Here is a 12,976-nt window from a genome sequence, read left to right as displayed (position 1 = left end):
CTTGAAACAAGCTGGTTCTTTTCAGTTTTTAACCCTCTTTTCCTAAAGAGGACCAGGAACTCATTTTCCCCACACGAACACATTCCTATAGCACATGCAGCTACTGTGGAAGCGCTGCAAACTCTGTACACCACCACAGTGGACAGGCTTTTCATCACAGCGAACACAGTATACGAGGCTGAAAAGTGTTTCCTCATACTACTGTAAAAGAGCACATGTAACTAATCCATGTCCTGTGAGGTCAGATTTATAGCATTTATAAAGCCAATAAGATGTATTTCAACGGCTGCATCTCTCACAGAATGATGCAATACTAAAACAAGCAGCCAGGATACAGAGGATCTGGAACATGTTCAGCCTGACGGCAATACAGCACCTACAGTACAACAGTCACAAACTTTTTTCTGTATATTGCAAGACCCACGTCTCCACTTGTGCTTTACCAGCTGGGCCTTTAATATTATCCAGTGCTCCACAATTCCCTGACATGAAAATCATTTCAATCATGAAGACTGCTGAATCAAAATGTCCACTGCACTGTGTGCCATATGGGGCCAGAAGGCAGATATTTATACCATGGGCACGAAAGCACAGGGGGTATACTGGGTTACTCCGCTGCTTTTCCTGGGTGACTAAACAAGCCTGTGCCCCTCCAAGGTCAACACACTCATGGGAATCGTCTGCGGCCTTCAGCTATTGGAGACATGGGACCAAGAGGAAGAGCACAGCCAAGAGCAGTGCCCAGCTGATCCCAGATCCAGAGAGGATCAAGCTGAAGGAAAGGGAACCTACCTTGGTGGCAGAGTAGAGTGTGAGCAAGGGGATAGGGTACATGCCACTGGCTGAGGAGATGTTCAGGATCACACCTTTTGACCTGGAAAACAACACGTACATTAACGAGCTGCCCCAGCCCAGAGGCAGGCAGACAGTCGCGTCGAGGTCGATACCAGGGTGTCTGCAGCAGCTCTGGCAACGTCTCCACGTCATTTACTCACACACTACAAGATGGATGCGTAAAGCCAAGTTTCAAGGAAAAGGAGACACCAAAATAGGTAGGAATATTATTTAAAAAATTGCAAATTTTTAAAAAAAGCAAAGCATGCATTCAACAACTGCCTACACAGAGACTAATGACCAGGTTCCCTGTGTGTAAATGCCACCAAAGCAACAAGACCAAGTTCTAAAAGGAGAGTTTGGGACTGAAACGCACGAACAGCTGTACGCTGAAAAAATCTGGAAAAGAAAACAATGCAGGACTTCCATCTGTCCATTTCCTAACCACTTTTTCCTGTTGAGGGTCATGGGGAGCTGGAGTCTATCAAGCAGCAGGTACAAGGCAGTACACCCTGGACAGGACGCCAGTCTACTACGGGGCACACAGACTTGGACACAATGTTCACAAACTCACACCAAGATGAGGAGAACATACAAACTCCACACAGCACTCCGGAAATTGAACTGTGAGGCAGCAATGCTAACCACTGAGCCACTATACCACCGACAATGTGGGATTTTCCCCTTCAAAAATGAAATATTGTATTGGAAAAGATTGTGTATCCAGATGAGCCTCTCTCATTCCGTTTTGAGAATGCATGCATGCTACAGCATTACTTAAACAAAATGTCACTTATTCCAAGACGATGACCAATAACTCTACTGAAGCAGTGCTTAACTGAGTACAAAGGGGAGGGCAAAAAGGTTTTCATTCAAGAAAAGTCTGTTGAGAATTACCCTATCCAGTTGTAAAAAAAAAAAGATTCAATCCAACTTTTTCTCATCTGTTGAGGTCTTCCAAGAACCCAAAAGTCATAACTGGGGTTAAAGTTTAACATCCTTTTCTAGTGAAAGATGGTGTCTGGGACAATACAAGTGCTTGTTATCCATTGTAACACTGGCCATCTACTTTAGGAGTGTGATTTAGCTTTAATCTTTGCACCTGACTATCTTCAACAAAGGAAAACAAAAGAAAACGCACCACAAAGCTCTGAAATTCAAAAGATGAAGTTTGCTTCTCTGGCACCCATGAACGATGAAGTCTTGCTCAATGTGACGCACAGATTTAGAATATTCAGCTGTCTGAAAGAATCCCTTTCAAGCAGTGATGACAGGCACACGCGGCTCCAAGCTGGCACGCACACACCCACCCACGCTGACACACAGCAGCACAGCATGCTCTATTCATTGCTGCTACCTTCTGTGTTACTATGGCAACCGCTTCCCCGTGCACGACCTACAGAATATGGTTCTGAGGCATCAGATATCTGTTAGAGCATAGAGACAGAGAGAGAGGGACAGAAACAAAGAGATCCCTCTCTCATCAGTCCAGTGAACCAATTACATTGGTGAGAACAATCTATTTATAGTGTTCCAATCAGATAGCACTTTGTTTTCAGTGTCTCCGTCGTGTGGAACTTTGGAGAGCCCAGCATTCTGACTAGGCGATCTCAAAGGGATCTTTATAATAGGCAATAATTGAGCGAGCCCAAATTGCAGCCAAGAGTGAATATTACCTAGAGCAGCAGTATGGGTCTGCCTCAAAAGCATTACTGCAACAAGTTCTGTTGCTATGTGATTTTAGTTATTAAACGCCACAATGTTGAAATTAGAAAGACATTTAGTTTTGCCATTTAAGGAACTTAAAGAACTGAAGTTTTCTTGGTAACTCCCTGGGTTCAAGATAATCAAATTCCTTTAGCTTTAATATAAGAAAATTTAGTGCAAATTGCCTTAATCTCAAGCCATTTGTGAGGTGAGGGACAGAATTTATGCAATAACAGTTTCTCGCTTTGAAATTCAATATGTTAGGAATTTGTTGTTTAACAGTCACTTTAAAAAAATTCCAAAAGGATTCCCTTAAGTGTGCTGTAACAAAAGGTACATCACAGGGAACGCGTCTCCACAACAAAAATGTTTTTGTATGTGCATGATCTGTAATTTCTTTCACATCTTCCATGTCTTGTCCTGCACCAGAGTGGCTGAAATGAATACGTAAATCTCTTGGGCTAGGCACACTGACAATGACACAGGGAGTGCACAGACACTGCTTCACAAGAAGGTGAAAAAGAGTTTGAGATATTTGCATCTACCTGCTGCTGAGAGCTTATTAGGAGGAGCTACTGACCGTGCCGAAGAGGTCCATCGTCCACATTCCAGTACATTTGCAATCCTCAAACAGGGATCACCTGCCCAAGATGAGCTCTATCCTGACGAACCCCATTGGGGGAACTAGTGGACTAATTTAATAAAAACCAGGAATGACTGCAATCATTCCTATACATCTTCTATGGTTATCCTAGCTTCCAAAGGAAAATGTTACTCAACATGTACAGTAGCAAATGAAAAAAAACTTAATGAAGTGTCATAATTTTTTAAGATGACAATTAGCTTAAACAAAATACCTGGAGGACCTGTAGCTCATTCTAGATATCTTAATTTTACAGAACCTAAATGCTTCAAAATAAAATAGTGACCACTGTGATTACATTGTAATTAGGAGCAAACCTACAGCACATCTGTTTTTTCTACATGTGCAGCACAGTCCACAGAGCTTTTGGCAGTTATCATTCATACACGGAGAAAGCCACTGATCTGCCAGTGAAAGCACCCAGGAGCACATCCCTTCATCTACAGCCCCGCACACTGCGCCTGCTCAGCACACGTCTCTAGGTGGCCTTCCCTTGATCTGTGTACTGCTGACACACCCATCACCCAGGGCTGACCAGTCAGCAGGTTTTCCAGTCCATGCTCTGCAAGAACAGGGCAGCCCCAAGCATCACGGACCTCCTTGGGAGAGGATGGCAGAAAGAGGACAATATGGGTAGAATCCCCCCCCCAACCACCACCGACCCCTTTCTTCGGCCGAGCGTTAGTCACCACGATTCAACGACAATTTTCTTTATTCCGTTACATAAGAGCCTGCAAGCAGCACAGGCAAGGGGAACCTGTACAAGGGATGATTCAGCCGCCAGTCAAAGGCATTCCCACCTCTCTTCTGTATGGCATGCTCTCTCTCTCGTACACAGTGTTAGTCATAGGGGCTCGACCAGGATCTCCCTCCCTCCCTCGCAGTGCAGGAAAGCACCCCTCACGCTCTCTGGTAGGAGTGCCACCTTATTATACACACACAAGGATGACTCATGAGATCGACGGCGTGATACCGCCGAGTAAAAAAATTGCACCAAAAGCACTGGTAAGTCGCTGGCAGCATTTTAAGAACTGCAAAAGAATGCGTCATTTCTGAAGGGTGTTCAGGACATGCCCTTCTACACTTTCTATAAAGCCTTTAAACTTAAGTATTTCCCTTTTTTAAGAAGGCAGGGCTACCCGCTAATTACCATGTGGCTCTCTGTCAGAGTATATCCTGATATTTAGTGTTGTACAATCCACTGCTATACTGTACACAATTTATTGAAGAAAAATGTGCATTAAGAGTTTCAGATCCTATAGTAATCATATTTTCAATCCTAACAATAGGTTTCTCTACACAATCCTTTAGAAAATGCCAAGACTTTACCTTTCACAATCAGCTGTACTGTATACTGTACATCCCGAGGACTGACTGACTTCAATGTGCAACATCAAGCAGCTCTTGAGTGGGGGCAGTATGGGGGCTTTCACCCATAAAGGACACTTTCAACCTTTTATATTCACACCAGTAAGGCAGACTGAAATTAAATGTATTATTGAAAGACGTTTTCAACATTAAAACACTAAAAGCTCTGTCAGTGAGAAACCAAAAAAAAAAGCATACATAATGCATTAGAAACAAATAGAAGAACAGAGTTAATCTGTGCTTTAGCCCATCTCAAACAAGGATGAATTTCTTTACTGGTGCTCAGAAGCCTCTTCATAAGGGGACTTTGTCTAATGCCTCACCCCAAGAAGCTCCACATGAAAAAATAAAGCTCTACACTCAGGGCCCACTTGTTTTAAGTTAAAGTTCAGGGCAGTTTTCAAACCTACACCCCATTACACAGGTCCCCAAGACCCACAGTTCCTTGGCGAGGGGTCCAGGCATATCCTCTCCTAAAACCAAGGGGAAGAGTGAATCTGCAGGCGGCAGCAGCAGACAGCACCTTCCTGAGATGGCCGACTAAGGGAGCAGCCATGGCTCTCCAATACGCAATCCCACTCAGCAAGGGATCCTGCTGACATCACAGCTGTGCACCACTCAAGGAGCCAGCTCCTCTTGCCTTCAGCAGACGGACAAGAGGACTGCAGTCGCTCCGTCGGGAAAGGAGGAAAGCAAGTGGGATCTAGAACAGCTTCAGCGAGTCAGAGAAGGAGATATCCCTGCTGTATCCCCTCTGGTCCAATTGCTCAAGAGTTGTAAACCTCCCACAGGTAACCTCTAGCAAAACGTTTGGCTACAATGGCTAACCAGATCCACTGAAGATCTGAGAGAGCACAGAGGATTTCTGACCATTCCAATGCAAGGAGTATCAGGCCTTGTACCTTAAGGTTTCTCCACTGCGCACTTTAACACCTCATCCTTCGGGTGGTCAGAGGACTGGCTGCACTGGAAGCCCCCCCAGTGGACTTCCACTTCAGGAGTGTGGTGCCTCCTGCTGTACCTGGTCAGCCCAGTCTATTCTTCATACCACAAGAAGCACAAAGAGGAGTCTTGGACCTACAGAACATTAATGCAACGTCTAGCCGTCTCCTGCTACTTTACTGCTCTACAGCAGGGTTGGATGTTTTTTTAAGCTGTTCTTTATTCTGCGGACAGCCCTGTTCGAGAATGTGCTTGAAATTGTTAATGAATCTCCGTGAAACAAATACAAGTGTTGTTTCAGTATTCTGGGGGTGAGTGCTAATGCCTTCTACCTTACTGTAATTTATATTTTATACATCATAGCATGAGGTTCTCTCAACCCTGTTTCCAAGCCACAATCATTGTTAGGTATATTACAGTAAAATAACCTCTCCCTATGGGTTCTATCCTGACGACCCCCTCAGGAGCCCCTGGAGTCCAGGAGAGACAGGGTATGTCCGTCATTCTTGACTACAAAGGTAACAAAATCCCAGGTCTGGCTGAGACGCGATTTCCAAAGCTCTGATACTGTAAGACAGCTTGTTAATGTCTACTGTAATTCCACCAGTGGAGGTGGTCGATTCAACCAGTGAATCAATGCAGTAGAGACCATGCTGCAGCAGGCTTCATTACAGCGGTCTTGAACTGATGCCATGTGGACAATGAACGGAAATACTGTATAACCTTGATCATGTCAACAAAGCAATGAGATGGGGATGTCTAGAGAGTGCTTGAACTTAGCGTTTCAAACCAGCTGGTTTAAGTTCCTGCTCAAGGAAGCTGTGCTGAGGTTGTGATTCCAACATCTGAATAAAGACTGAAAGAAAGCTCCACTGACAAAAGAAATTAAGTCTGTACATTTCTTAAAAAGGCAGAGCCAAAATCAAGTACAAGCCTCTCTCTTCTACTAGTAAAAATAGAGGAAGACCAGGAACACTGGCATTACTTCCAACATGCGTACTGTACGAGTGGCTCTGGATGGAAATGGGTGAAGTCCTCATCCACACATGACTGCAAACCCTGCCGCACACCTGCAGGCCCCCTGCTGGGCTGGACAAGGTCTCAGTCCACCTGCCACCACATGGAATGTAGTGCCTGTGGAAGCTGCCCGATTGTCAGATCAGCACCTTCTGGAGCAGGGCACCCCCATGCAGAAGACTGTCTGGCCCTCTGAGCAGGGTCTGTGTCTGAAGAACTGGGTTTTTCCTTCTGGAGTGGCAGGGCCAGCTCTACACACCGGGCGCGGTAAAGGTGGAGGTGGTGGTGTTCGATGTAAGCTTGACCCATGCCCTCCAATTTGCATTTTCCTGGAGATCTTTCTGCGGATGGCAAATTGCCTTCTGCACATAAGGTTTACTTAACTATTTCCATTTGTCATGGCAAGTGTCTCTCCAGTGGCCTGGCCTCCTGCCACACATGCCCGCAGAGCTTTAAATAAGCCGCCATTGTTGTGCTGTCCATCTGGACCAACATATCTGCCCTGATCCTGAAGATGTTCTTGGAACCACTGAAGAGTCGACAGTAAAGCACTGGTACTGTATATGCAGTCCATATAAGCTGGACCTTAAAGTACATATCCCCTCATGCTCTAGCCATTCCACATGACTCCCTACCACAAGTTGGTCAACTGCTTGTCACCTTCACCTGGTAATGGAACTCATTGAAAACCAATATCCTGTAACAACTAATTTAGTGAATGGCAGCAGTGTTGGGTGACCAATTTGATGGGCTTCTGGGGAAATTGACACTGATAAAAAATGGTCTGTTTTAGTTGTGTGGACAAATCTAGAAAGGTAAAGATCTTCAGAGCCAGTGAACATGATCTTCCAAAAGATCATACAAACCTAAGCACAGACCTCAAAATTGTGATGTACAGAAACTGATTGAATCCTTCGACAAGACTTTCAGCCATGAACCAGTCTTATTTTGCACAAAAACTCCCAGATGGAGATGAGGTTGCAACCTGAACCCTGCAGTTCTGCAATCAAGGTAGGGAAGAGCATCTCACCTTTCGACCATACCCGGGAGCACCAGCCTCGTCATCTGGGGGAAGAAAGCAAAACAGGTTTAGACAAGTGCTAATGGACACCATGCACAACAATCTCGCTGCGTCACAGAAAATAGGAGAATATACTTGAATATTATACCTGCCTTTTCCTGCTATTTAAGGTCCAATCAGTCAGCTGTATAAGCAGTATTCTGAGAGATGAATTGCACTTGTTTTCGTGGAATATAGGAAAACTTTGTTTTTCAGGTAAGGCACCAGAGAGCTCAAGAAATATGTATGACAGTCTGTATTAGTGGCATTTTCAAAATGCCTGTTAACACTTACTGTACAAAAGGGTTCAAAGATTAATTTGGAACGGATCCCCCTCACACAGTTACTTTGGTCTGTAAAAAACACTGAAGCCAAAAAGTTTAAATCTTTAACTTGAAAACTCTCCCTTGTGTGGGGGATTGTACATCTACAAACTTGACTCAGCGTTTCCAAATAATTCCCAGCACCACAAAGAAATACAATGGGATGCTACTGAACTCATCAGTGGCAGATGGCAATTTTCTTAATTTCTTGCCAATGAGATATGAGATCATTGATGACAGTCTTCATCGGAATAAAAAAGCAGGAGTAAAAATAACTTCTCACATACTGTAAGCAGCAAATAAAAAATTAAATGCCAAACCTTTTCTATCAGGTTGAGCTTCATATAATCTGGGAACCAGAAACTAACAGCCAATAAGAGCTATGGACTTCTCAGGCTTTGCAGCAAAGTGAACCTGGCACCTTCTCATTTTGAAATAAAAACAGCCCAAATACTGTATATGGCTTGCTTCAGCTAAAAATAATTGACATGCACACTGGAACTGTACTACATAAGAAGTCAAAGCAGACATGAAGGCATCGCTAACAGGACATCTGACATCCTGCAAGACCCCACGGGTGCTCAAAGTTGAACACCACTGGCTAAATGCATTAGGCTTTCCCATTTAGGCATTTAATGCAGTTAATAGTGCCATTTTTGAAGATGGCCCTGTACTTTAAAGAAAACAAGGAATAAATAAATTGGGGAAAAATGTGATCATTAAGTAGTGAGCCTCACTCCCACACCACTAAAATGATAATTCTCTCCCCAGTCATCCAACTACAGTACCTCGACCTCACATTATGTCACACAGTTGTCACCATCCACCCATCTGCTATCAAAGAGCGGTTGATCCTGACAGGCGTTGTGGCAAACTTAAGCAATTCCCGAGTCCAGTTAGGAGCATGGGGGCACAAAGCACAGCCGCTCTCCCCTCTAGATGGGACACCATGGACACAGAGAAAGGGATTCCAGGGAAAAGATGACTAAACCTAGACGGCTCTTCTTCGGAAGGCAGGAGGAAACTGGAGCATCCAGCAAATCCCTACCGGAACAAGCAGAACATGCAAATTCCACAGAAACCAGGCCCAGACCAAAACATCACTACAACCCCGTCTCCAAGCCTCTAATGCCAGACTCCTTCACACACTCCTCAACTGCCAACACCTGCAAGGAGAAGAGTCCCTCTCTGCAGTATGACAAATGAATGCTGTCGTTATAAGAAGCTGAAGAAATCCATAAATTAAATTTAGGAGGTGGCAAGGAGCAAGGCAGGACAGTGCAGGCCGGTCTTTCTTCGTTATAAAGTTTGAAGAACTGCAGGTGTTGGAGCACAGAGGAGTGGGCGGACTTGTGGACAAGAGGGGAGAGGGAAAAAGAGGAATGGAGAGCGAGAGCAGGAGTGAGAGGGACTGCGTGGGTGGCAAAGAACAGACAGCGTGGGTGTAGTTCACTGTTGCTCTGGGAACCACAGGAACTGCAGGTACAATAGCAAGTGCGGGGGAGGGGGGAGCGGAGACACCCACCTCCCTCTCCGTGTCCGTGTGCTCGCTCCGGCGCACAGCTGAGCTCGCGTGCTTCAAGCACAAACCTCCCCCAACTTTCCAGCACAAACTTTCCCCACGAGCCAGCGGCACGCGACACCAGCCACATAAAGCCAGACAGCAAGAGAGAATCGGCGCTGCAACGTGTTGGCAAACAAAGGTGCCCGTATCTGAAAATCAGCCACAGCACCGAGCAATAACAGATTTCAGGAGCTCAGGTGACTGCTGAAAGGGCTATCAGTGATGGATGGCTTGTTACACAGGGTGTCAGAGCTTATTATTCAGTCAAAGATCTGGCAGGACGACCACGGAAGGCGTTAGGAAAGTTTCACCGGGTGCTTAGCCCCTCTCCTTCCATTACTAGAGATGGCAAGCGGGTGGACACACGCAAAGAACAATAAAGGGTATTGATGATACTCTGCCATTAACAGTTGATTTCCACCCAAGCCCATAACTCCAACAATGTTCTGAAAGAACCCGGCTTTGCTGCATCTCAGTCTTTCTGAGTGGGGAACAAAAAGTCTATGGCCTCTCTTTGCTCTTAGACTCTGCAACGTCAGGTAGCACCCTCCTTGCTAGGTACAATAGCTTAAGTAATCAGTCTTGGCCGTAGTTTCCTGGTGAGATAGACAAGAGGCTCTGTGCTGGTTTATCAGTTTTAATGGCTAACAACCATGCTGTGTCTGCAGGGCTCAACGGCAAGTACTGACAAACACTGAGACTCCCCCCCCAGTTTCACACGGGTTTTCTTTGAATGCGTAGTTTGTCTGCGTGTGAACGACATTGTACAACAGACTGGTGTTCCATCCTGCGTATAGTCCCACCTTGTGCCCTAAGTCTCCAGAACGGGCTCCAGGTTGTGAAGACTTAGAAGTACGTTTCTGAAACAGCAGCAATGGATATTCCAAGATTTGTGCAGACAGTGCTCGGAAACAATCATGGAAGTACATGACATCCAAATCCCATGGAACAAAGCTTCCCATTCCTACACGCCCACATACTGTACCTGCAGGTTTTCATTCCAGCTGGGCTACCTCATCACACACCTGAGGCTAAGCAAGACTGGGCCTAGACAGTACTGGGATGGGAGAGCTTTAAAGAAAAAACTGAATGCTATGGCTGCAAGTGCCGTTGGTGGACCTGTAGGTGGCACTATTTAGTCTGGACCAGATATTCCAAACCGTTGCCGTGATCTGGAGATCAGGGACACGTTGCTGTGCGACGTTCTGTCCTTCGGATTTTAAGAAAGCCCGGGACACATTAATATAACAGGCAGGTTAGCCAAGTGACCTGACTAAAGTCACGCCGGGCTTGTACAATCTGGCCTACCCAAAGACCCCCTTAATTCAGCAGGTTCTCCCCTCTCTGCTTCCTCTGTTACATAATGGGGCTGTTGGTGCATATCGGCCGTCATGCATCACCCAGGTGGGTGCCGTACGTCAGCAGGGCTTCTCCTATAGGCATAGCACCTCATTCTTAGGGAGGAAAAGCAATATATAAATGCAACAAATTATTAATTTAACAATTATCCGTTCAGTTAAGGTCCCCACCCTTTAAGGAGAAGAGACCGTTGAAAGTGTTAGAATTTGACAGTGATGTCAGTTCAGGATTTAATGAAGTAAAGTTGGAATGAGAGACCAGGGCTGGGAATCCCCACCACAGAACACATCACACTTGGAACAGCATCCCATCTAAGAGAACAGAAGTTCATTTTCAATACGGAGCCTTCATCTGCCCAATACTATTATGTATGTGGAACTTCCTCTACATATCTAAAAAAAATTAAAGGGGGGAAAAATGTTGTTTTGAGCAACTGCAAATACAAATGCAGTGTATTACCTGGCAAACCGACATAATATTGACGTTAATCATTTTGTTGATGACCTGAAAAACACAATGAAACCAACAGTTTATGAATTTATATTTAGAGCAACCACCACAAAGACCACATGAAAAACAGGTGATGACTATTATTTTTTTATTAACTTAACTTTTAATCTTATTAACTCCAAGCAGTCTGTGACTCGAGTAACACCAAACTATCACAGATTCAGATAACTTTCCTAGTAATTGAGGACATTGTTTTCCTCTGAAGATCAGTGAAGCACTTAATCAGCAGTCATTTGCTATTGTTTAAGAAAATCAGAATAATATGAATAAATACAGGAAAACAGAAATAGCCTTTTCTTACAACAAAATCGAGACTGCTTTTTTTACATTAATGCAGATGAAGTCAAAGTTGTACCATTGTATTGGGAATTTGAAGACAGTCCTTTTAAACTTTAAAAAAGGCACAATGTCCAGAGGCAGTATATTTTTGTATTTTTACCACAGACCCCATTATAAATAATTTCTTAAACTTTGTATGAATCCCACCCTCACCCCCTCAGCTCATTGCTGGGTTGTTCTGAAACAAAGCAGGCTGAATGATTTTATAAGATCTGTTCGTCAGCATCAAAAATTAAAGGATGGATGAGCACTGCTCTGAAACCCGCATCTTGACATTTTAAGCAAATTATTTTGTTTTCAAGTAGGAAAACAAATAGAGCACTTACATTTTCTGCATCAGGGATGTTGAGGAAGAATTCAGGATAAGTGTAGGAAACGCCCACATTATTTACTGCCCGAGAGAGAAAAAGCAAGTCAATCCCATAATTGCACATTAAGTCATGCCAAGCCATGGCAGCTCCTAAGGCAACTCTGGTTCTGAAGAGCAATGATCTAGTGCTTCTTACACATCTCCCTAAATCTCTTTTCAGAAGGATGGGAACATTAAGAGTTTGTTCTGCTAGACAGGTAACTCCCACCCTTGGGTGCATAGCGGATTGAAATTGTTGGTGTTTGCTTGGGGAAGGATAAGGGTAAGAAGGTCTACTTTTAGGGGGTGTAAAGATAAGCATCTAATTTTTAAAGACACTGATGAATGTTTTAGAATTTTTATTCCTCATTTTTTTGCAATAACTTTCTGGTATAGAAAGAATGGACTCTTATGGGTGACAGCAGAAAAAATGCAGTGCGCATGAATATAAGTGTAGTACAGGCATCTTTAGATTGTCACTAGTGGACTACTAAGCAGTGCGTAGTGTTGAAAGATTTACGATTACCTAAAATAGTTACATTGTCAACATCCTTGTTTTATGAAATTTTTCAACGGCTTATACTTTCAAAACCTATAGGTCGGCGCTGACAAGTTCTGTATTAGCTGTCAGTAAATGACTACTTCCAAAAATATTGAGAAACGTAGATTCCTTTGTTAACCACAAGATGGCACCAGTGCATTAAGTATGAAATCGCCACCCTCCCTTTGCCTATACCAAGACTAGTTTCATAGAGGGAAACCACACCTAAGCAGCAAAGAATAAGCATTTAAATATGTTTTTACACTGTTTTACAATTAATATACAAAAGAAAAATAATTCAATAAAGATTGATTTTCATTGTACCTCCTTTTGTAACAAAGCACGTAGTTAATTATGGAAGGCTTAGCTATCCCTGATACGGACAGAGACCCCATCGCATTAGTCTTAAATTGAAAGAAT

At 44.0% G+C, this 12,976-nt stretch overlaps 1 protein-coding gene across 1 annotated transcript in view; it reads right to left on the bottom strand.

Moving 5' to 3' along the window:
- Nucleotides 1–12,976, bottom strand: part of hsd17b12a (hydroxysteroid (17-beta) dehydrogenase 12a) — a 50,878-nt gene that overhangs the window by 6,298 nt on the left and 31,604 nt on the right. The window contains exons 5-8 of the mRNA XM_088934509.1: nt 11,993–12,057; nt 11,277–11,321; nt 7,542–7,576; nt 793–874 (exon numbers count right to left, since the gene is read on the bottom strand). Of these exons, the coding sequence (XP_088790635.1) occupies nt 793–874; nt 7,542–7,576; nt 11,277–11,321; nt 11,993–12,057 (227 nt within the window). The remainder of the gene's footprint in view (nt 1–792; nt 875–7,541; nt 7,577–11,276; nt 11,322–11,992; nt 12,058–12,976) is intronic.

The sequence above is a fragment of the Atractosteus spatula genome, chromosome 16, assembly GCF_055471065.1.
Source record: "Atractosteus spatula isolate fAtrSpa1 chromosome 16, fAtrSpa1.hap1, whole genome shotgun sequence".
Lineage (NCBI taxonomy): Eukaryota > Metazoa > Chordata > Actinopteri > Semionotiformes > Lepisosteidae > Atractosteus > Atractosteus spatula.
The sequence above is the reverse complement of the archived record's forward strand: the minus strand, read 5'-3'. Positions and strand labels throughout refer to the sequence as shown.